The sequence below is a fragment of the Ostrea edulis genome, chromosome 10 (assembly GCF_947568905.1).
Source record: "Ostrea edulis chromosome 10, xbOstEdul1.1, whole genome shotgun sequence".
NCBI lineage: Eukaryota > Metazoa > Mollusca > Bivalvia > Ostreida > Ostreidae > Ostrea > Ostrea edulis.
The window spans coordinates 23,663,321-23,690,545 of record NC_079173.1 but is presented as its reverse complement, the minus strand read 5'-3'; the positions used below and the strand labels follow the sequence as shown (position 1 = coordinate 23,690,545).

At 33.5% G+C, this 27,225-nt stretch overlaps 2 protein-coding genes across 2 annotated transcripts; both read right to left on the bottom strand.

The window, feature by feature from the left end:
- Positions 1–1,071: 1,071 nt before the first annotated feature.
- On the bottom strand, positions 1,072–2,130 carry LOC125665299 (neuronal acetylcholine receptor subunit alpha-7-like). The gene has a single exon (XM_048897949.2). It carries the CDS (start codon positions 2,128–2,130, stop codon positions 1,072–1,074), a length of 1,059 nt encoding a protein of 352 aa, XP_048753906.2.
- Positions 2,131–2,537: 407 nt separating this feature from the next.
- On the bottom strand, positions 2,538–3,197 carry LOC125665297 (5-hydroxytryptamine receptor 3A-like). The gene has a single exon (XM_048897948.2). The coding sequence runs from the start codon at positions 3,195–3,197 to the stop codon at positions 2,538–2,540; it is 660 nt and encodes a 219-aa protein (XP_048753905.2).
- Positions 3,198–27,225: the final 24,028 nt, after the last annotated feature.

Sequence of the window (27,225 nt, the reverse complement as noted above, 5' to 3'; positions counted from 1 at the left end):
ACTAGGCTTGAAACTTTTGGGACATACGAGGAAGCACTAACTGATTATGAAGAAGGCAGAAGAAGGAAATATTCATTGTTGTTTAAAATATATTTTCTGGCTACCGTATAAGTTTTACATATTAGACCTAAAATTCAGAAAATATTGAAGGTAAAACACATGGAGAACAATTACAGCATCCGCATCCGCTTTCCTGGGTTCAAATTCATTCTGGAGATTCGAATCATGCACCCTCTACCGATGCTGAACCAATGAATCAAAAAGTCAGATCGAAATAAATGTTGGATATACGTCATTTGAAAAATTCTATAAAGCAAAGACACTTTTCTTTTTTAATTAACAAGTGTTTACTGTAGAAAGAAATATTATAAATACACATCTATACATGTTTTTGATAATATATAGAGAAACACACATATATACATATAGTATTGCCTTTTAACGGACAACATATATAGACTAACCGGTTACAATAACAACAGTGTTGCGCTTAAAGAAACGCGTCCGCTCGCCTTGAGGATATCACAAATCCAGAATTCGAAAAGGTCAAAATTGCAATTTATAAATTACATGAAGGCATATGGTATAACAACACCACCACAAGTATTCTCTTTATATGACCAACTTGGGCAATCGTCTCACAAGAAATAAAACATTCTTTCTCTAACAATGATAATAAACGAATATATGTGTAAATAAAGAAAAATCCTCTCTCATTCGATGTACAGGCAAGTGGTGTTTTGTTTCCGAAATTATAGATGTATAATACATCTTCACATTGTGATTAATCGTAATCTCTATGTATATTTTACGTCATGTTATTTCTTCCGATATCCTTAATGAATGTTTCTGAACATTTCATGGAGTGTTCGTCTTAATTTTTTGTGCTGCAAAAATTAATTCCTGCACGTTTGTTTTCTATTTATCGTTTGGAAAGGAAACTACCGAAGGACATATCCTGTTGAACTCGATTTTCTATCTATTTACATCTCTGGATGTACGAATCTTTCAATGTTTATCGTGTCTTTAATTAACTGTGGATTTAGAGATGTTATCATTCCATTGTATTTCTCACAGAATGTTTACAAACAGAAGACATATTGACACAAAATTAATGCAAATGGTGCATACCATGAACACGTTCTCCATTCTCAAGGCAATATCTTCATTGTTACGTGTTTTGATTGTAGTGAGTTCTTCTGACCCGACAACTGGATCATGTTTCCTTGTTCCTTCAGTGGTAGTCTTCAGACGATAGCCAAGTGTATCTACTTTTCTCTCACACTGTGGGCACTGGTGGTAAATACGAAGTACAATGGATTGCAAGATGATCGTAAGGGCGCTGAGAATGACCTGTGTTGTAACGTAGATACTGAACCATGAAATGTTATCGGCGGATGACGGCATATTTTCACTCAAAAGGGTAGCGTACACCGCAAAAGTAAGAAAAATAGCCATTGACATCCCAACCTTTTCACCCTCTGCAATAGGAAGTACAAAGCAGAAAACGTTCATAATAGAGAGTGTGATGATGGGAAACATTACCGTAAGAATCCCCATTGTAGGACGCCGTCGTATCTTTATTGTGAAATCCAGCTGGTAACCCAAAGACTGATTATCTTTATCTTGTCTACTTCGAATTTTTTTCTCTGTAGACACCAGACTCCATTCACCATTGTATGTTCCGTATGATGCCTCAACCAAAGAATATTCTTCATTCATTTCTAATTGATGTATCGCTGCAAACAGTGACTTGAATTCAAAAGTGCATTTCTGCTCGTCGAATGGATATTTCTGTAAATTGATTTTGCACTGAATGGTACTTTTAGTTGTGTGATACAAAGTGACAAGTCCTGTGTAATGAATGAAAGCCTCGTTTTCTTTCTCAGATTCGTAAGTCATACACATCTTGCCAGCAAGCTCGTTAGCTGTACAAATAGACGGAACCCATATATTTTTAGCTGGAACCCGAAGATGTCTTGTTTCATATTCAGATGTATTCCAGCGTAGGTACTCATCTTTCCACTTATAAAGCAACAGGATAACAGATGAAAATGTCTGTGATTTCTCGTCCACCTCTTCTATACTGATCAGAGCAAGTAATATTCCAAACGGAACACTAGTGGTCATATTCACTACAGGTTTTTACAAGAGAGATAACATAACTCTTCCTTGTCCGTCAAAATTTATTCCGCTAAAATTATTAGCATATCTGAGTCCGCAAATCGTCAAATTTTAGACCGCGGTAAAAAAACAAACGTTATATAGTACAAGGAATTCATCTAAAGGTGCTGTGAGTTCTATTTATTAAATTATAATAGCATTATTTCGTCTATAGGTGCAGCGAGTCCTGTTTATTCAATCATAATTTCATGATTTTATCTAAATGAGTGGCTATTTACATTTACTGAACCCTGATTATTAATCAAAGGTGCGGCAATGTCATCATTGCATTACAATAAAGGCAAAGATAATGAAATAGAGAGATGAGTAAAAAAAAAAACACGGAACCCTGGATATACCAAAAGTGGGACTTCTCACAGAATGTTTGCAAACAGGAGACACAACGACACAAAATTAATGCAAATGCTGCATACCATGAACACGTTCTCCATTCTCAAGGCAATATCTTTATTGTTACGTGTTTTGATTGTAGTGGGTTCTTTTGACCCGACAGCTGGATTATGTTTCCTTGTTCCTTCTGTGGTAGTCTTCAGACGATATCCAGATATATCAACTTCTCTCTCATACTCATCATTTTGCGGATCCTGGTTGTAAATACGAAGTACAATGGATTGCAAGATAATTGTAACGGCGCTGAGAATAACCTGTGTTGTAACGTAGATATTGAACCATGAAATGTTATCGGCGGATGATGGCATGGTTTCACTCAACAAGGTAGCATACACTGCAAATGTAAGAAAAATAGCCATTGACATTCCGATTGTTTCACCATCTGCAATAGGAAGCACGAAGCAGAAAACGTTTATAATAGAGAGTGTGATGATGGGAAACATTACCGTAAGAATCGCTATCGTAGGACGCCGTCGTATCTTTATTGTAAAATCCAGAGCGTAGTCCAAAGACTGGTTATTCTCATCTTGTCTACTTTGAATTTTATTCTTAGTAGACACCAGACTCCATTCACCATTGTATGTTCCGTATGATGTATCAACCAAAGAATAATCTTCATTCATTTCTAATTGGTGTATTGATGCAAACACTGACTTGAATTCAAAAGTGCATTTCTGCTCGTCGAATGGATATTTCCGTAGATTGATTTTGCACTGAATGGTACTTTTAGTTGTGTGATACAAAGTGACAAGTCCTGTGTAATGAATCAAAGCCTCGTTTTCTTTCACAGATTCGCAAGTCATACACCTCTTACCAGCAAGCTCGTTAGCTGTACAAATGGACGGAACCCATATTTGTTTAGCTGGAACCCGAAGATATTTTGTTTCATATTCAGATGTATTCCAGCATAGGTACTCATCTCTCCACTTGTAAAACAACAAGATAACGGATGAAAATGTCTGTGATTTCTCGTCCACCTTTTCTATACTGAACAGAGTAAGTACCATTCCAAACGGAACACTAGTGGTAATATTCAATACAGGTTTGCGATACCGATTATATCCCTTGAAAAGCATATTTTGTAAAGCAGTTTCCGTGTCCACATGTCCGATTTTCTGACCATTGGAGAATGTCAGAAGGACAAGAAGAGATATTATGCATGTACAAATACTCATCTGACTGGAACTATCCCGTGGGGATTCAGGTTAGAAGAGGCCCCAAGCACTCCTTGTTTGTCGTAAGAGGCGATAAAACTTTAAATGAACCGCGACAACCGAAGTCCCGTGTCACAGCAGCTGTGGCACATAAAAGATCCCGCCTTATTCAAAGGCCGTAAGCGCCGATCAACGACCTAACTTCTACAGCCCTTCAACGGTAATGGTGACGTCTCCAAATGAATGAAAGATTCTCGAGAGGGACGACGTTAAATAATATACAACCAACCAATCGCTGGTAACGTATCGCTACTATAGATGTATGACATGTATTTGAGGAATTATTTTGCCACCAGACGGAAGCATAGCATGTGAAAGGAAACAAATGTTTGCTCATTAAAGTATTCAGCGATATTTCAATGAAATCCCTAGAGACTATGCATAAACCATTTATATTCTCTCCGTTTTAAAAGATGAAGATAATATAATCGGTCGATAATTGCATCATTCAGATGAAATATATATATATATATATATATATATATATATATATATATATTTATATATATATATATATATATATGAGAGAGAATATCTGCTTTTTCAAGGGCATAAGTTTAATTCTATACAATACAGTGGCGGATTTAAGGGGGAGGCGCATCCGGCACGCCCCTAAAATTTTCAAATTTAAGGTAAATCATAGTATCTTGCTCAGAAAATGTATGAAACGATAAAAGAAGCAATACTTGTTTCCACTCCCGAAGAAATAAATGACAAAATCGTTTGATTTCTTGAATTACTTTATTGGGAGAGCTTAATTTTTTCTAAAACCCATTAAAATTTTCGTCATTTTATTAATTTCACCTCATAAAAAATGATAGGAAATAGTACAAATGACTAAATTGGAGATATATTTCAAGCTCTTTAAAATCTGTAAAATCCAGGAGCTTCCGGGTCGTCCCCTCTGGACCCCCTCCAGGGCTTTGCCTTAGAACCAGAGAGGCCCCAGACCCCCTGCCTCATAAAGTGGCGCCCACCGTAACACTATGATATTTGAGGATGATTTAAATTACAAGTGGATTATGAAAGGTAAAGATAACGAACAGTGATCAATCTCATAACTCCTATAAACAATAGAAATAAAGAGTTGGGCAAACATGGACCCTTGGACACACCAGAGGTGGGATCAGGTACCTAGGAGGAATAAGCATTCCCTGTCGACCGGTCACATCCGCTACATCATACGGAACATACAATGATGAATGAACCATGGTGCCTACAGAGAAGAAAAAAAAAGTAGAAAAACAAAGTAGACACTGGATTTTACAATAACGATACAACGGCATCCTACAATGGCGATTCTTACAGTAATGTTTCCTATCATCACACTCTCTATTCACGCTTCCACTCCCCGCCCACCGATGACAACGAAAGTCACATGTTTTCAGATTCCGTCAACTTATATAAACAACATGGCGGACGATTTAATCTTATACAGGATACCTTTTCAATCGCCTCGTTTACTCGTGAATTTTCACAGAAAAGTCCGTCAAAGGGTTTGACATACTTCAGAGAAAGTTATGTTAACATAATTTCAGTGAGTAAAAACGCGGACGAAACAGTAACTATGACTTATTTGTTGGCGCTACATGCTTTCGCTGCATTTGAGGTGAAGAAACACCACATCGTCTAACCATCGATTTGCAGGATTCGGCTGTCATCGATGCTTACTGTTCATACACAGATGGGTTAATTACGGAACGTTTACCGAGTTTTAAATAATTGTTTTGCTACGGAATTGACGATGTTTGTTGTTCAGTTGAAACTGAATAACTACATGTATATCATATAAATCTATGCTGCGTTGACCGGTTCAATAAAATGTTTTATCTGCTTGCTTGCTTTTGCATCTTTTATTTTACTATTATTTATGATTTACTTATGAAAAACAGTTATGCATTATCAAAAATTTACATTGCAGCTCAAATACCATCTATGATCTCCATTAAATGTTCAACTTCAGTTATACTTGCATGAATATTGTAGATCTAGATATCTACATTGATATATTTACATGCATATTTTTTTTAATGGTAATGGGTTAATTAGATCATTTCACGTCCACACAAATATATATTTCTATTAAAAAAAAACCAACTTGCAAATCAACAGAAAGAATGTATACAATGTTTGATAGACATCACCATTCTGACAGTACATTTAAGAATATGTTAAATGACACACAATAGAAAACTTGGATTATAAACAAGAATATTATAAAGACTTGGACCAAAAAAAAAATCCTGTTCGTAAAACATCTGTTTTCATTAGTTACCCAATCTCTTCTACTATAGTACATGTTGTAATTACATAGGATCAGCAACACAATATAATACTTTGTTAAAGAAGTCATAATATCAAAACCTTAAGTTTATCATAGATAGGAAAATAAATTAAGTACCAAGTGTTTTATTTTTATTTTCAACAAATAATTCACAACTATGGAATAATCATTGTTCTTTTAGACTAAACGGTTTACAATATCTGTCTATTTTAATTGTCAATGAATCTGCACAAATACTTAAATTTTCTTAGTTGTGAGCATTCACACATTTCAAAGGAAACTTTAAGTAATTAAGTAATTTACTAGTTTATATTTATCAAAATGTAATTTTCCCAAAGTTAGACATAAATCTCTCTTATAAAATGTTTGAATATCATTTTAAACAAATCCCTCACATTGTATACAAGTAGTACACCATGAATTCACATGCTCTACAATTTTCTCTTCAACCCTGGGTTTTGCCCAAGAGTGAGTAGGGTGCAAAATATCCAAACTTTATTGATGTCTCCATATGTATACATTTACTAACTGGTGGGAATACACTGACAGAGATACAGAAGTGCAGACATATTTCCCCTGGTTTTTTGGATATCGTGAAACCTTTGTCTGCCATAATGACCCCCCCCTTCCAGAATAATTCAACCCACCATCAGTCAACAAAGGAGTTTGTAAATTCCACTATTCTCTGTAACAGCAACATCTTACATAGATCAAGTAAATAATTCACTAACAAATATGATAATAATAATAGCTTTTATTTATCCAGAATAACACAAACTAGCATATAGCTACATGTAGTGTCCATTGTGTCCCCTAAAGGATCACAAGTTCCCTTTAGGTTGTAGCTGATCAGAATGTATAATTTGTAACTGCAGTTTTAAAGAAGATGGTTTCTGTGATTTCCTTTCTGCACAATCAATGATATCAATGGTTGTTGGGAATTGAGCTTTTACTCAGTAGGCATGTTGTTAATATCATTCCAATAGGACTATATTGAAACACAACCTAACACAACATAAGGTAAATTCAGTCACAGAATATATCACTGATACACTGTGTTGAAATACAAAATCTTGATGCCAAGTCCTTGATTTCAAAATTATGTCTCAGTCTCGTCAGTGTTAATAATAACTGATTCTTTTGTCGTATTTGTTATGTCCCTCCTTTTTTACACACTGGGGAGTTTGCTCAGATGTAAAAAAAAAAAACAAAACAAAAAAAACAAAACAAAAAAACAACAACAAAAAACCAAAAAAAAAAAAAAAAACTCTATGTGGCATGTCTCAAATTGATATAATATAAAAACAATCCTGTTTTTTCTTCTCTTGCTGTAGAATACTGTTAATGTCAAAAGGGGTGGCCTGTTGGTGGGGTTAATCTTGGGCTTCCATTGGTAACTGCATGGAGTTGCTGATGATGATTCAGTATGCTCTGTCGATGGGAGGCATTTTCTGCTGTTGTTAACAGGTCTTGTGAATTCTCTGACTTGTGTTGCTGTTACAAATATATCCACTGAATCTATAAAGAAACAACACTTATTTTTTAGCATTTGGAAGTAAAGCATAAATTCTGAGAGGGGCCATGGAATTTTAAAAGGTGACCTGACGTGTTACATGAAAGTTCCTATGCATACATTACACCCAACAATTTACTAGCTACTTATTTCAGTTTGCTCAAATTATTATGAAATCTAAATTCTAATTTAAAACCATATATTACAAAATATATATGGACATAAATTCAATTGATATTTAAAAACTTTGATCACTGAATAAGTCTGATTACTGAAACTTTAGAACTTTATTTCCTGGTATGATCTATTGTAAGAATCATGGAACGAAAACTTTGATGGCGCTCTTACAGTCGTGTTATATGTATGTTATGATCTGTATGGCTGAGCAGGGAAAATTTAAGACACCAGACCAGAAACGGCATACAGTGTATATTGGTGTAAACATTAAATCAATTGACCCTAGATATGAAAATAGTTTAGATAGGGGATTCTTTTTAATAGATAATATTATGATTAAAAATATAATATTGTGTAGCTCTTAGCACAGGTGCTTGGGTTCATAACATCCCCCTCCCCTTAACAATCTAGCTACACGAATTGTTATATCCAATGAGGTAATTTTTAAAAAGAGCTATTTTGGGGTATGCAAGACATTATTGACATGCATTAGTGAGAATTTCAACGAAAAATAATTTAAATCAAGTCGTGTAGGTTATTTGGGAGAAGGGGGGGGGTCCTGAACCCAAGCACCTGTATCTCTTAGTACATTTATACACATGGCATGGACATGTATTATTATCAGTCCCTGATTTAACTATTACTATTAACTAATACATAAGTGTCTGCTAATACTAACTTACTTTTAAACATACAAATGTGTGCCAGTCCATTCTGCTCTTACTGTGGGGCCTACAGTACGCCTTTATCCAACGTTAACATTAATCTTTTTGTGATTTTGGGTTTGGAAATGGGATAAACATCACTTCTAGTATCCTTTCTGGGTAACCCGAATCACTGTTGCATTTCCCCGACGCACAAAATGCCACCAATTTTAAGAGAACTCGACGTTATCGGACTAAAACATCTGCACCTCAAAACCTCCGACATAAAAAGTTTTGACGGAGGTAATGGCGGACAATTCTTCCGCGATTCTGATTGGCTGTGCGGAGATGATAACCTCACCTCCCCTGACGACAGTGGAAGCGTGGATTATAAACGTTTTCTGATTTTTGCTTCCTCTTGCAAAATGTGAACAAATTGGGATGTCAATGGCTATTTTTCTTACGTTTGCGGTATACGCTACCCTGTTGCACGAAACTTTGCCGGCATCTGCTGAAAACCTTTTATGGTTCAGCATCTACGTTACCACAGGTCAATATAAGTGCCGTTACGATTATCTTGCAATCCAATGTACTTCGTATTTACAACCACAATATGCAAAATGATCAATGTGAGAGAGAAGTTGATATAACTGGGTATCGTCTTAAGACTACCACAGAAGGAACAAGGAAACATAATCCAGGTGTCGGGTCAAAAGAACCCACTACAATTAAAACATTTAACAATAAAGATATTGCCTTGAGAATGGAGAACATGTTCATGGTATGCACCATCTGCATTAATTTTGTGTCGTTGTGTTTCCTGTTTGCAAAGATTCTTTGAGAAATCCAACATCTGGTATATCCAGGATTCCGTGTTTGACCATCTTTCTATTTTGTAGTGCTTATGAGTTATGATTTTGATCACTGTTCGTTATCTTTGCCTTTTATTTAATGCAATGATGACATCACCGCACCTTTGATTAACAATGAAATATATTACAATTCAGTAATTATAAATAGCCACACATTTAGAAAAAAAAATCATGGTATTATGATTGAATAAATAGAATTCGACGCACCTATAGACGAAATAATGGTATTATAATTCAATAAATAGAATTCATCGCACCTTTAGATGAAAACATGGTATTATAAATCAAAGTTGACACACATTTAGATGACATCAAAGTACAATATAGCAGGATTTTTCCGCGGATCTAAAATTTGGCGATTTATTTACGCTATAATAATTGTAGCGGAATAAATTTTAGCGGATACGGAAGAGTTATCTCTCTTGCAAATACTGAAGTCGCAATTAGATGCATATTTGGCGGAGTACTTCTAGATGTAGTAATCAACCGTTCCTTTAAATGTAATAATTAATGCATTTTACATATTTAACAAATAAAAGTCGCTTCACTGTATATAAGTACTGCGCATATTATGCAGCTGTTACAGCTGATTATGAGAATTCGCGTACATTGTTTTGGATGCCTTCTGTTCATTCTTAATGCATCGATAAACAGAAACATTTATTAAAGATATCGGAAGAAATAACATGACATAAAATGTGCATAGGGATTACGATGTTAATATGTAGACGTCTAATTTTACAAACAGAACACCACTTTCTGATCTGTACTTTTGTACTATTTGAAAATAGTGTGGTCAAATAGAATATCATTTGGGATTTCTATGAAAAGTTATAGAGTTTTGTAATTTATATAACGTGATAACTTTCAATTATATCATTAGTCCTTCTGTATGAAACAGTAAAGTCGAGGCCTTCTAAACGGTACTGACTAAAACCCGGTCTAGGTATCGATCTTCGGCCTGGGTCCCTTAACTAATACTCGGTCTTCGATCCCGGTCCCTTTTTATTCGATAAAAAGAATATATTAGAATGTATGAGCCCCATGTCTCGTTGATTTAGATATGGCATCTGATGCCTGCTTTCTGATAGTTGAATGATCATATTGTTTTCTCCTTTTGTAAAATAATATGTGAAAACTCTGGGACCGGTGGGACCGTCAAATAAAAACCATGCTAAAAACTGTTACCGGTGTCGACATGTTCCTTCAATAGTCGCTTTAATCTACTTTTTCATGAAAAATATAATTTTAAAAGATGTGAAACTTTGTAACATCATTTTGTGTACGTGTGATTCTGATTTATTGTTTTTTTCTCTCTCACATATATCAGTCTTTAATTCCAAAATACATTACTATTTCGGGGTAAAGTCTCCGCAGAGACCCCCTTATAATCTTTACCTAGGGTGCCAGGGCCCCCTTGGATTAGATGTATATAGGCATACATAAACATATATATAAATTTATACTTATAAATTTCTACATATAGAAAACACAAACATATATGCATACATACAAACACACACACATATAATATACTGTTATATAACAAAATTTATTAACATGTTATGGCAAAAAAGGTTCTTATTTTTACGGAAAAACCAACAACACAACAATATAATTATGTACATAAAGAACCTGAAACTGCCATATGCGGGGTTAACAATTCAAAAGTTCATATCACAACCCCCATGACAGCACTATAGGAGGACAGGACCCCTCCTCATAGTGGGAACTTTTTGCAAAATACCAATATATAAAAGGTTTATTACAAAATTTTATTTGATATAGAAATATAGTTGTTTGTAATCAATTCAAATTGTTCAAAATAAACTCACATTGAAGCATAGTTAAAAATGTGCATAGACAGATATTTGTCAGAGGTTTCATATTATAAAAAGGCATACCTGCAAAGGTGTATAAATTACAATTTGTCTTTAATTGCTTTCATAACTTTAGCATATTTTTTATCCTGAATTTTTGTGTACACTTCTGTATAAAAATTCAATTTACTTTTTATGTGATTACATATTTCTTGAGGTTTTTCGTTTTTGTTATCTAATCTACAATACATTTTATACTTGTATATTTTACAGGCAATAAGAGATATTATGCTATTCAAAAAGAGTGTCTTTTCATTGTTGTCATAGTAAAATCCTATCACAATTGTTTTCCACGATATATCAAATTTTAAAATTTGTTTAACAATGTCCCATATATGAGAAACATTTTTACATTTTAAGATAAGATGTTCATTGTTTTCTTTAGCATCTCTGCAAAAGACACAAAAATCATTTTCTACTATCTTCCATTTCTTCGGCAATTCTCTGTTACACAATAGATTATTTAACAATTTATAATTAAATTCTGATATACTTCTGTCTCTTATGGATAAGATTTTTTGTTCATAAATAGATTTCCAAGCCGTTTTTGTTATTTCAAAAACCTTTCCGTAATATGCTTGGTGTAATGGATGTATAAATTTTTCATGGCAAAGAATTTCGTAAATCAACTTTGAATTGATATCACACACTTTAACATGTCCTTTACATAATAAATCGTATGACGTATTCCCATGAAAAATGTTTTCGTATCGTATATTTGAAAATTCATAACTTTTGAAGGTTTTTGTTATAACTGTTTTTATAATCATATATTCACACATCCAGTTTTTTTTTACAGATAAGTTTGTCATCAAACCATTCCAAAGGTTTTATGCCATTTTCATTTACAATATCATTCAAATATTTAAAACCGCTCCTCAGCCAATTATGAAAAAATATTGGCTTGTTTTTGTACATAAAATTTTTATTACACCACAACGGTTCTTTCAATAATGCATTCAGATAAAATTGTTTTTTATTTCATTTTTTTTTTTTTACATTCGTTGAAAAATACAAGCATTTCCTTGTAGAATAGAGGAAAATGTTCCATTATTTGATAATCATTTGATTTCGTAATATTTGTTTTACATAGATATTCAAAATCAAAGTCTCTTTCTTTGCACAAACTATCTACAAAAAAGAATAGAGAGTTTCTTTCGCTTGAAATCCTGTTTATCCAAGATACTTTTATGGATTTTAATTTCAAAGATACATCGACAATTCCAAAGCCTCCCTTTAGGACATTTCCAATCTGTGTATTTCTTTTAATTCTATCTCTTTTGTTCCATATATAGTTATATAACATACTTTGAAATTTCTTAATTACTTCTTCATTTGGAAAGCTCAGAACTGATCCAACATATATAATCTTTGATATTGCTAGGCTATTGATGACACAAACTTTACCAAAAATGGTTAGTTTTCTTTTTTTCCATGATTCAAACAGTTTTTCTAAGTCATCTACAATTTTTGTCCAATTGTTTTTATAACATATTTCTTTGTTGTGTCCTATATAAATTCCAAGAGTTTTTATGCTATCATTGTTTACGTTAACATTTCTAATTTGTTTATAATGATATTTGTGAGGACCCGTTAATATACATTCTGTTTTTGACATATTTAAATACATACCCGAAACATTGCTGAATTTTGCTATGACTTTTAAAGAATGTTCTAGAGAGGTTTCATCTTTAAGAGGAAGAGTACAATCATCTGCATGTTGTATAATCTTAATACTGTTAGTCATTCCTGGTTTTTGAAATCCATTAATATTTGAATTCGATCTAATATTTACCGCTAATATTTCTATAACAAAAAGAAATTATATTGCAGAGATGGGACATCCTTGTCTTATACCTCTCTGCATATTGCATGTTTTGGACATCCATCCATTATTTTTTATTTTAAATATAGGTTTATTGTATAGTATGTTGACCCATTTGAGAAAGTTTTCGCCAAAGTTAAATTTTTTAAGAACTTTCGTCATAAAGTTCCATTCCACAGAGTCGAACGCTTTTTGGAAATCAAGAAATAACATTATTGATTCTATATCATTTTCTTCACAATATTCAAAAATATCAATAATTAACCTTGCATTCAAAGCTATATTTCTCCCTTTTATATAAGCTGATTGATTAACATGTATTGCTTTATCCAACACTTTTTGTAGTCTATTAGCTAAAAGGAAAGCTATGATTTTATAATCAGTATTTGTAAGACTAATAGGCCTATAATTGTTAAGACTCTGAGGGTCTCCTTTTTTAAATAAGAGAGTAATTAAAGATAGTCTTTGTGAATATGTCATTGTATTTTTTTTGGAAGATCTCTTGAAGAGTGCAATAATAATGTTGTTTTATGTTTTCCCAGAAAGTTTGATAGTAATCCATCAGATCCGAGTGATTTATTTTTTTTCATAATGAATACTGTTTCCGTACATTCTGATAGTGAGGGAAGGGTGTCTTATTCATTTTTTTCTTCATCATTTAGACTATATTCTAATTGTATATTACTTAAATATTCATTCACTTTATTATCATTTTCATTATTTGATGTATACAATTTTTCATAAAAATTGCATGTAGAATCTAATATTTCATCTTCATCAAAAACTGTACCTTTTTCATTTTTTAATGATTTTATCACATTTGATATTTGTCGTCTCTTTTCTAAATTTAAAAAATAAGAGGTATTTCTTTCTCCCTCTTCAATCCATTTTGCCCTTGATCTTACCTGTGCACCTTTTTCCTTTTTGTTTATTAATTCTGTCAATTCATTTTCTAATTTTCTTTTTCTATTCATATCTATTTTTTCATATGGCAAGTCTTACTTATTTCTCCTTGAATAGAATTTATTTTGTTTTTGTAAGATTTAGATATATTTTTCGATAAATTTATACATTTTGTTTTTATATTCCTTTTCAAATTTTCCCATGAATCTAGTGCATTTTCTTTATCGAAATTATAGTTTTTCAGGAATATATTCATTTCGTTCATGAAGGTTTCATTTTCAATTAAAGATGTGTTAAATTTCCAGTATCCTGGACCTCTAAGGTTTTCATTTACAATCAAAGAAAAAATTAAACACTTATGATCAGACATCCTAGTACCGTTTGAGTGTGAACCAGGAATGTTTTGAAGCCTTATATTTTCACATTGAAAACAAAAGGTATCGGATAGTAAAATATAATCTATTCTACTTGTTGGGATATTTACTCCGTTACACCATGTATATCCTTTTTTTTCGCTTTTCATAGTTTTCCACATGTCGTGTAAATCGAGCTTGTTCAGTTGTTGTTTTAAAATTATAACACTTTTATCTGATTCATTTTCTGTTGAGCAATTAAGGTCACCACATATCAATAGATTATCAAAATTTGCTGTATATTTACTAATCCATTCTTTAGCTCTTTTAAAAAAATCACATCTATAATTGATATCGTTTGGAGCATATAAATTAACTAATGTAATCATTTTTTCATCATATGCTATGTTAACCATGAGTTTCCTGCCTTCATTAGATTTATGTATATTTAGTATTTTGAAATTCAAATCTTTATTAAATAATATTGAAACTCCTCTACTGAAAATTGAATCGGAAAAGCAATGTATTGATATACCTTTCCACCTTGCATCATAATTTAGTACATTTTTTTCAATATAGTGGGTTTCTTGCATAAATATTACATCAAAACAGCTATCATTAATCCAGGTATAAAATTTTATACGTTTTTCTGCAGTATTTAAACCCCTGCAGTTCACTGAAATAATATTTAACTTGTTCATGCGTATGACTGACTAGCGTTTTTTTGTTTTTTGTTTTTTTTTTTTTTGTTTGGTAGACTTAACTCTGTTTTTTGCCCTGCTTGTTTCTTGTTGATCTAGAGGAATTGTTGGTAGCTGAATTTTCGTCCGTACGCTGCAATTTGGCTGCCATGCCCTCGAGGATACGTCCAAGCTTATTTTCACCTGGCCAATGTTGCATTAGAGTATGAGATGTTCTGGTCACGTTCAGCCCGCTACCCCAATAAGTATCCCACGTCGATTCCACCAGAATATCTGATTTTCTGATTTTTTTTAAAAGCACTTCTGAATTGTGAACAATGCTGTAGTTTAGATTCCAGTATTTCCCGCATAACGGAGTCTTTAGATGTAATCCAAGCATCAGATTCCAGGACCTGACCTCCTACACGTTTGGCATCTAAGGCGGTTTCAGCTTTACTTATGGCTTCTGTACGGTTAAGATCACCAGAACGTAAGGATTTGATGTGTTGGAAAGCATGTTCGGCTGAAGGATATGTTTGGCCGAAAACCTTTAACTCAGTAGGGAAGAAATTTGAAAGAGGGTTATCTTTTCCAGAGAAGCATACTATGTCCTCCTGGTGAGTGACACATGATCTGCATTTATCCGATCCCGGAAAGTGACTTGGTAGCTTGCATATTCTACAACTCTGCTCGAATTCGCAAGCATTTTTGTAATGGTCATCTGCCCAGCAGTTTGTGCACTGCTTCTTTCGTTCCCGTAGGGGTTGGCCTTTGTGAGATATGGTACAGCGTAAACCTGCACATGACGCAGAGCGTGGAAGGAATTTTCCATTCTCTAGAGGCGACATATACACAAAACGATTTCCATTTAATATTTCAGTCATTCTGTGGGTTTTAGGATGTCTGATTTTTTCATATTTGATATCACTTGTTAATTCTACTCCTAGGCCTAAGCCTTTGAGCATCTTTTTAATACATGAATCTTCAACCGATAGAGGTATACCTTTAATTAGGACTCGAACAACTTTCTCATCAGGAGAGTCTGTACCCGCAGAGAATGGGTTTGTGTCATAAACCTGGATTGATCTGCTTCCAAGTGAGAATCCTTCAGTAACTAATTTCGATCTACTCTCCGCAGACTTTATGTAGATCCTCCACAGATCTCTATCTCTTTGTACACATATCACATCCGAGACTGTTGCGCTCGCGGCTTCTGCAATGTCAAAGTCGGTGAAATATTTACCTTTTGTTGTTTGAATGTCTCTGTTCCGCATATAAACTGGCTTAAGAGTTTGTGTCCACTCCATAATTTCGTTATCTTAGACACTATGAGACTCTGAAACGCCGTTCCTGATTTATTGTGTTTGTTTATTTTTTTTATTCCAATGATCTGTGTCAAAATCGAACTGGAATACAAGACAATTTCTCCCAAATGCACGCATTACACCACCTTTTCATAATACAATACGACTGTAGAGGGGAAATAAAATTTAAGTACTTTAAAATGTTGTGATTTTTATGTGTTTATTTAGATGTTGTAATTACATTGCTCTTTTGATATAGAATTCTGTAAGTTTACTATTTATACAATACTGATGCGTTCAGCAAATACTATGACGGAATGGTGATCGGAGTTCAGATAGACAACAGTATGGAGCGCCAAATTAGCATAATCTCAAATAATTGAAGATATCTTCAATTATTTGAAGATATCATCAATTCATTTGATGCGCGCAACAATTGAATTAAAGATCTCTTCAATAATTAATGATATCTTCAATTCTGAATTATTGCGCGCATTAATTGAATTGATGATAGCAAATTGATGCGCGCTTTAATTGAATTAATGATCTCTTCAAATGAATTGATGATATCAACAATTGAATTGATGCGCGCTACAATTCAAATGAAGAGAGCAATAATTGATATAAAGCGCGCATTAAATCAATTGATGAGAGCAATAATTGAATTGATGCGCGCATTAATTCATTTGATGAGAGCAATAATTGATTTAATGCGCGCATTAATTCAATTATTGCTCTCTTCAATTGAATTAATGATATCTTTAATTCATTTGAAGAGAGCAATAATTCTTTTAGAGACAACAACTATATAATTAAAGATATCTTCAATTCAAGATATCCACAATTGAATTAATGATATCTTTAATTGAATTGTTGCTCTCTTTAAAAGAATTGATGCGCGCATTAATTCCTTATACAAAAGCATTGTAAATGATTTAAAGATATCTTCAATTGAATTAAAGAGATCATCAAATTATTTATACCGAGCTCTAAATTAATTATTGCGAGCAATATTTCTACTAAATTGATACTCTCATCAAATGAATTGAAGAGAGCAATAATTTAATTAATGCGCGCATCAAATCTATTATTGCTCTCATTAATTGAATTAATGCGCGCATCAATTGAATTGAAGAGAGCAATAATTGAATTAATGCGCACATTAAATCAATTATTGCTCTCATTAATTGAATCGATGCGCGCATTAACTCAATTGATGAGAGCAATAATTGAATTGAAGCGCGCATTAATTCATTTGATGAGAGCAATAATTAATTTAATGCGCGCATTAATTCAATTAAAGAGAGCAATAATTGAATTGATGATATCTTCAAATAATTGAAGATATTTTCAATTATTTGAGTTTATGTTAATTTGGCGCTCCATACAACAGCCACGCTAAATACGCTAAAGCGACGTATTGTATTTAAAGGTCAACTGAAACGAAATATAACTTTTTCCATATTAAGTATGTATTTACTTCTTTTAGATCGTATAAAATGATTGTGCGGGTATGTTCGGTTCATTTTGGTCATAAATCCGCGATACGCGCGTTTAAAGATAGCGCACCTGTGTCAGAGCAGAAAATATTGCAGGAGGTATGCCCCTTCACACGAACACGCCATATTGAAAATAAAGACGACAACGAGTAAATATGGTATTATGTGCGGTTCCTGACTGCAATGCTTAATTTGGACGGAGAGCAACAATGTTTACTCCTCACTGTGTGAGGTCTTGTGGCGCAATTTTTTGGACGCCTCCAAGGATTAACTCATTAATGTATATATTGTATGTATGTTCCATGTACTCAATAACTTGTATTTGTACTTTCACTACATGTATTTTTCTAGTCAGTCTCAAAGGGGGATCATACTTTACCTGACACCTATGTACATGTTTCAGCAGGTATTGTTTATTCAGGTGATCCCCCTTAATGGTTTGTTATACATTTTACTTAACAATTTACCTTATGTCATTCAATAAATGACATATTCGACAAAACTGCATTACAGTGTTGGGTTATTTGTTACTGCTTGGACGGTTTCTTCTCATAGGAGGAATAAAAGCAAATTGCGGAGTTTGGGTGAGGAAATTAAAAACAATGGATTAATCATTGACCGTCGAAACACTCTTTTGGGGACTATTAGACCTACATAATAAGCCGTCCAAGGCACGGTCTTTGCATCGAACACTCAAGAATGCAATGAAAAAAAAGGCAATCCCAACTCTCTTTGATTACAAACCGCTACACGTAGTTACAAAGGCCTGAAAGGACCGAAAACAAAAAACAGATTCGGACTTTCCCCTTCATAAAGAACGTAAGTTTTGATGTAAATCATATTGGCTTTTTTATTGACATTAATATAGTATGACACGATTTACTAGTATTTGTTCTCTATACGAATATCCCCTAACTCCCACCCGTCACACAATTCTTATTTCATACTGAAGCTTATTTTTATTACCATCCCTCTCCTTAGCCACACAAGTCATTCATAAGTTTACTTTTATTAATTTTTTTTATATTAGTTTATATGAGTTAGAAGTTGATGACAATGTCCGAATCATTCTTCCCTACATCTCCCCAATTCCAAGACAATCAACAAAAACAACAAGTTTTACATGCATACAATGCTATTGGTAATCCTTCCATTCAAAATAATTTAATTATGAATGATCAAACACTTATGAAATGACTACACAAACCGCATATGGAATGATTGCAAGATTTGTACTAGAGCCACATAATGACATGAATTGTATTATCAAATATGTTTTCAAAAATATTACATGTACATATTGGACAATTATTGGTGTAAATTTAATGGAATGTTCATATAACATACATACAAACATATCCATACAAATGTACATGTATACAAGTTAGGTGAAGGATATCAGGCAAATATCAATGAATATTATTCTAGATTGAAGTGAACTTTTGCAAATATGTGAATTAGAATCATGGCCAATATGCATGCTAAGTAACTTTGTATAAAACCTGAATATTTTTTCATTTGTGTTCTGCATACATGCCCTTTAGATTTTTTACACCCTGTCCATGATGTTACTCTTGATACTGTTACCAAGTTTGAATACAAACTCAATACAGTGTCAACAATTATTGGCCTAACATGACAAAATTGTAATTTGTTCTAAAATTCATATTATTGCCATAAAGGTAAACGATTTTAAAACAAGTAAATATAGGACACATATTTGTACTGAGTTTTCTCTCAAGTATAATAATATAAAATCCAGAAATAGGTATACAAAAATCTACACAAGTAGTAGTACAATAAAAACAGCACTAGTCAGTATAATTATGATACAACATGACTAAGTACACATTGAAATTTTCACCCCTCGGTTGACAATGGTTTTCTCGGCGTGAAAATTTTCAATGTTACCCTCAAATGCATGCAATATTTATATAATATCTATCGGGATATAGATAATGGTTGATATTGGATCAAATTTGCAGAACCAAATCTCCTAGCAGCATGTAATCAGCGCGCTAGACCGCTCGACCATCTAGGCAGGTCAAGAGATTTATATATATATATATATATATATATATATATATATATATATATATATATATATAATTTGTTTGAGCATCACGGAAGAGACATTATTTGTCGAAATGCGCATCTGGTGATCAAAATTGGTACCGTATTAGTTTTACATTTTGACCCCTGGGTCGAAAACCTCTGCCAGTGGACTGTTAGTCCCCGAGGGTCTCTACATCCCAGAAGCTAAGTACTTCGTTGCTAGCTTGAAAATATGGATGTATATTTAATTGCTGGGATAAAATTTAGAAATACATTTCAAACCCTCATGCGTAGCTCTTATCCTTGGACGAATTTGACTGCAGTCTTTAGCACTCTAGTTTCCTTTTTAGCTATTACAAGTTTATTGTTATTTCAGCTGGAGCATCACTGGAGAGACATTATTTGTCGAAATGCGCATCTGGTGCATCAAAATTGTTACCGTATAAGTTGTACATATAAACGTTATATAATCACGTTGAGGGAATACCTTTCATACCACATGTGTTTTTCTTCATATCACTTAAAATTTTACATCTTTAATTTTCAGCAGTATCGGATTTTATACGTGTATTTACAACAGATGTTGTTTGTTTTCACACAGTTGATACCGGAGGAACAGAATCTAATGCCTGATTGATTTTAATTATTTTTGGACAGATTTTGGTATATTTGTAACAAGGGAAATGCAAAGGTGATAGCTACTGATTGAATAGCGAAATCCACAACAAACTCCCAATCAAAGTTATATTGAATAAATTAGAGTGAAACACTATAATGATTTTAATAATAATTTCCTGATGAGTTAGAAATCTTACATCTCCTTGAAAACCTACTTCGATATTCCATTCCATAGAATATAAGCAAAACCAATTAAGTGTCTTTATCTTATGTTCTCCTTTCTAGTACTAATAATGATTAGTGGTAGAATACACAGGAGTACCATTTTAGGTGTTTTAGATATCAATCAATTTGAAGATTTATTACAATGTTGAATTCTATAATCATTTCACCATGGTTAAATCGTACATTTCAGTCAATTTCTCGTGTAAAAAACGGTAAGATGAGAAGGTTAGGACAACGAACAGTTATCAATCTCATAACTCCTACAAAGAATACAAAATTAAAAGTAGAAACACGGGTTACTGGACACAGCAGAGGTGGGATCAGGTTCCAAGAAGGAGTAAGCATCCCCTGTCGATCGATCATATCCGCCGAAGTCCTATATATCGGTAGTCATAATCAGTGTGTAATTATGCAAGGTGAAGATAACGAACAGTGATCAATCTCATAACTCCTACAAGCAATACTAAATAGATAGTTGGGCAAACACGGACTCCTGGACACACCAGAGGTGGGATCAGGTGCCTAGGAGGAGTAAGCATCCCCTGTTGATACGCTTATGGATCAATGCAATTTACAGATGCAAATAGACTAGGAATTATTACTTGTACACCAAATGCAGATAAACCAAAAGAATATTTGAAATATCGGCGTTCCATTAGTCTTTAAAGTGATTGTCAGAGATAAAAACAGACAAAACAGTCTCCAGGCAAATGTGGCCAATCCTTGAGACGGTTTGCCTTAAGGATCACCTGTGGGTGCTATCTCCATTTTGAAATATCCACGCAGTTTCTTTTGATACAGCGCCACTGATTTAAGGCATATTGGTATCAACTACTAATCCAAACTTACAGCACTTTTACCTCTTTTTGATACACAAAATTTAGATAACTGAGAAAGACAATCCAGTTTTGAACAGACAGAAAAAAATTACCTCCTCATTGCTATGAATTAAACAAAATATCATGTAAAAAATATTTAATCATAATCGAGTACTGATGCCTTTATTACGGGTGCCCCCAGCCAAATAACTGTTTCAGCACCTTTTCTATGTTTGCAAAAACGTTATTTCTAAATTAAAAAAAAAAAAAAAGCTCTTATAAATAAAGTTTTAAAATTGTTTATTTTGTTTTCATTTTGCTATTGCTCAGATATTAAAAGTGTTTAAATTTTTAAAAATTTATATTTGGCAATTAAAGTGCAGAGATGTCAAATTTGAACTGTATTATTGAAAAATTGCAAGGCAGAAATATATGTATTTAAATTAATCTATTAATACTCAAGCATTTTGCATTAATAAAAGTCTACTATAATACCAAAATCAATGAATGAAATGTAAAATAAAAGATAGGCGTAAAATTTTCTGATGCTTATTTTTCTTCAATTTTGCAAATCATATTATGTTCAACTTGACATATATCTTTAGTTTATGAAATATCCAGCAACATATTTCATTTGAATATGTATGAAGGCCCAGACATTCATGCATCAATATTTCTTTTTGAAATGAAATCGTTACTTGGTGGGATATGATCATCAAACTTTCCTTATCCTTGTTTAACTAAACAATATGTTTGTTTTAAACACTAACGACCCCGGATTATACAAAATGGAAGTGGAAGACGTTGTATATTTTAAATTTGCAAAAACCAGATCAATGGGTAATATCAAGGTCACAAGGTCACAAGGTCAACAAACCTGATATCTTTGGAAAAGTCTTTTCACAATAAATGCACATTATGTAAATATAGAAGCAGATTCTCTTATGATTTGAAATCAATTACTTACTATCCAAATTTTCTAAAAGTAGGTCAAAGGTCAATATAATGGTCACAAGGTCAAATATGTTAGTGTCAATGGAAAGATCTTGCCCTAAGAATTATACATACCAAATATGAAAGCTTTACTTTCTATGGTGTAAAAGATATGACAAAGTATTATGTATTATGCTACCGACAGGCCAAAAACTGTAAGGGGGTATAAAAACTGGCGAAATGACAATATCGATGAATTATCTTCCAATATAGAATAGCAATAAATAATTTTTATTCATATGCCGATTCAATATATCCCTGTGAACTCGAAATAATCGTCCACTTTTGCTTCAGACTTAGATATCTTATTGAAAGTAGATATCAACCGAAAACTAACAATTCAACTTGATGACGAACGGGATGATTTCAGCTTCTCCATCGTCAGCTTTCCAAATTTATGTAGCAATATTCCATTATCATCTGCATATGGTATTTATATATCTCAACTGATTCGAAATGCAAGAGCTTGTTCTGCATATGAACAATTGTTAAATCGAGGCAGGCTACTGACAAAGAAGTTGATGGTGCAAGGGTTTCAACGGTCTCGTTTAAAGGCAACATTTCGCAAATTCTATGGTCGTTATAACGATCTAGCTTGCCAATACAACCTATCATTGGGTCAAATGCTGTCTGACTTGTTTTATACTGATTGTTAGGGATACTGACTTTAACTACGAATGACTACATTTACCTGATCAAGATATAGGACTCACGGCGAGTGTGTCCGGTCATCAGGGGATGGTTACTCCTCCTACGCACCTGATCCCACCTGTTTGCCCAGCTTTCTGTTTTGTATTGCCTGTAGGAGTTAAGAGATTGATCACTGCTCGTTATCTGAGCCTTTCATTTAACATATTTTAAATATTTTTTTGGATGTTTTCCGCCACACTCAACAATTTTTCAGTTATATGGTGGCGCCCAGTTTTTATTGGTGAAAGAGAGAACCCAGATACAATGTACCTGGGAAGAGACCACCGACCTTCCGAAAGTAAACTGGGAAACTTTCTCACTTACCTGCACGAGCGGGATTCGAATAAATAATTGGTGCAAACGATAGAATAATGTTTCTATTTTTCATAAATATTTGACTGACTTACATAATATCTTAAATAATCAATAACGAATACTATTGAAAAGGGTGGCATTTCTTCAAGAATATCTATGGAATTCATCTAGAGAGGACCGAATATAGGTGGCGCGTCATAAGGTGGCAATATTGAATATGAATTATAGGGAAATACTGATATTTACAATATTTGTGGATGGTGTAACCTGCCCAAAATGTTTTATAATAATCGGAACCGTGGTTCGGGACGATTTTGCATGGTTTTATTGCAGTGGCATAACAACTGAGTTTTTCACATGCAGTATTAAAAAGAGCTAGATTTTATCTTATTTTTGTATCGGAGGAACTCGAAACACGTCTATATGCCATTGGAATTTTGAATTGCAGTTTTTCAGCAAAAGCGTTTATCGTATGACTAATAAACATAATATGCTGTTACTATGAATAGATTAGCATACTTCAAAGTGACTTTTGATGTGTCTAAATATATACCTTATAAAGAAATAACAGATAAAGCCAATTTGAAAACATTGCTTCTGGATATTTATTCAAATTTAGCCTAATTTTATCGATGGCACTCTGATAACTTGTTCCATAAACTGTTTCTCCTTGCAGCGTTAAGGGCCTGTTAAAATCTATTAGAGAACAAAATAATTCTTCTTCCTGTTCACAAAAATTGTATGATTATGAGCGTGTGATACGTAGAATGGCTAGGCAAGTCAGCCAATTGTTAATTATGCTTTAGATTCTGTTTTCTCTGTATCAAATGTGTGAAAACAAATCACACCTGTTGTTACTACATATATAACATTCCATACTGATAAAAATTAGAGACGTAAAATTTTAAGCGATATCCAGAAAAATACAACATGTGGTATGAAAGGTATTCCCTAAACATAATTACAAAATCTAATATCAAATTTTTTAGGGTGTACCTCGTCATATTTCAAACAATACATCAAGCTTGATAGATGCTACTTTATTATATATGCTATAAAAAGGAATACGTTATCCTGTATCTTTGTATTTTTCAAATATCTCGAAAAGTAAGGTATGTTTGATAGCATACTTATGTATGATTTATGTATGATTATTTGCTAGAAATAGATTAGAAAAGACTTTCAAATTTGTTTTTCGCATTTCATATATATATATATATATATATATATATATATATATATATATATACAGTCCCTGAAACGTTCTACTTTACCATTTTCCCGTTCTCTCACCGTGCGTTTACCGTTCGCTCACCGTGCGTTCACCGTGCGTTCAGCGTTCGTTCAATGTGCGTTCACCGTGCGCTCTCCGTTCACAGCTTTGCGTTCACCGTGCGCTAACCGTTCGTTCACCGTTCACAAAGCGTTCAGCGTGCGCTCACCATTCGTTCACCTTTCACAAAGCGTTCAGCGTTCGTTCATCGTTTAGTCTTCATTGTCATTCGGAATACCACAGTGAAAGGACAAATCTTGATAGCAAGCCAAAAATGAAAATTGAACGTGTGCGTAAGAGTGGAAGGACACTTTCTTACTATATCAGAAATTCAATTTTGAAGTACAAAATGTCAGGTTTATCCACCGTGAATGTCGAAAGGTTCATTTGAGCTTTTGTTAAAAACAATTCTAAATGAGAGACGAATATAAGAGCTCGTCGTTATGAATTTAAACCAAGTACAAAATATAAGGCAGTGTCAGATAATGAAAACCTCTTCCCCTGTGTTCACGATTTAGCATTTACAAGTTCGGGCACAAATTATTATAATTATTTTGCATTGCTTGACAAGAGTTTTAAACAAGGCACCCCCTATTTTGAAAAATAAAAACAAAGAAACTATGCTACATAATGTACATTGTACCGTATGTACGTGTCAGAATGTCAAACTGATATAGATATTTTTACGCCTATATTTATGAAAGACATTGTCAGTAAACTGATATTTACTACTCTTGCCAAATTTGAAACTTTTGTAACATTTGTCCGTAATGCAAAGATGTAATTGTTTATCTGGTACGATTTTGCATTAGCCTTAAAACATTCCACGGGTAGTTCAGTATAATAAACAGTTTTACATGTATCTACATCAAATATATACAAATATTGCACGATCCGACTACAATCTATGGTCACATCAATAATAAAACTAGAAAGTTTTGTACTGATTATTTCCTCGGGTCGATGTAGCTGCGACAAATGAATGACACAAAATGTAAGTAGGTAGGAATATTTAATACTGTTAGGAGTGTTGAGATGTTGACACAGGGTATACCGTCCGTATTGTTTGTTTACTGCATCTATATTGACTCCTTTCGGGGGTGTTTGTTAATTACAGGTATCCCGAACGATCGAGCTCGTAAAGTTTGAAGCCATACATGAACACCTGTTAATTCTGGATGTCACTACACATGTAGACTATAGTGTTTTCCTTTTCACATGCATTGTTTATATATTATACCCATGCATTAAATGTATCTGTACATGTTATGGTATCCACAATGTACATACGAAATTTGCTTTTGTTTGTGTATGATTGTTGCGTGTATTAACGTACAGTTTGCGATAATTTCATGAAATATATACATGTATACTCGGTACTTGTACAAAAATATATTACATTGAATAGATCTAGAACTGTAAAATATGCTGTATCACGATTCCGGTTTATTTCATTTTTTATTAATTGATGAAATATGCATGCATTTTATTACTTGATTATGAAATAAGTGAAATCCCAAGAGAAAAATCCAAAACATTCAAAGTAAATAGATCATTTTGCGTTCAGTGTGCGCTCAGCGTTCGTTCATCGTTCACTTTGCGCTTTGCGTTCGCTCACCAAATTGCGTTCAGAGTTCGCTCTGCGTTCGTTCAGCATTCGCTCTGCATTCATTCACTGTTCGCTCCCCGTGCGTGCACCGTTCGCTCACCGTTCAACCGTTCAAGTGGGAAAGATTAACGTTTCAGGGACATATATATATGCCACGCGCGATAACGCTTTGTACGATTTCGCGAATGACGATGCTTTTGAATAGCTCTATTGAATACCGTTGCAACGGTATAAACACGAGTCTTCAGCTACACATAGATTTAAACTTATAGTCATTTCATTTATAGTCAAGAAATTAGAGCTTACACAAACGTTCGCACAAAATTCGGTCATTCGGTAATGCAGATTTTTTTTTTACTGAATTAGAGGAATTTATGGGTCTGAAAACGTATCTTATGAGATATATAATTATCTATCTATCTGTGTGTGTGTGTGTGTGTGTGTGTGTGTGTGTGTGTGTGTGTGTGCATGTACGAGGGCTGTTCGATATGTAATGTGTATCGTATCGTACCACGCGCGATAACGCTTTGTACGATTTCGTGGATGACGATACTTTTGAATAGCTCTATTGAATAAAAGTTCGCACAAATTCGGTCATTCGGTAATGCAGATTTTTTTTACTGAATTAGAGGAATTTATGGGTCTGATAACGTATCTTATGAGACATTTCGTAGGTGGTAAAATAAATTTCTTACTGACACAGAGTCCGTCAAAGATGCAGCAAAACTTTGCCGACCTGTGACTGTAACAGGCAAGGCAAATGTTTCAAAAGTCAGGGAAATAATTGAAACTGATGGCAGATACACGATTCCTGATATTGCCAAAGCTGTTGGCATATCGCTGTTGTGGGTGCATTTCATTTTGAAGCGTATTTTGAAAGTACAAAAGATTTCTGCCAGATGGATAC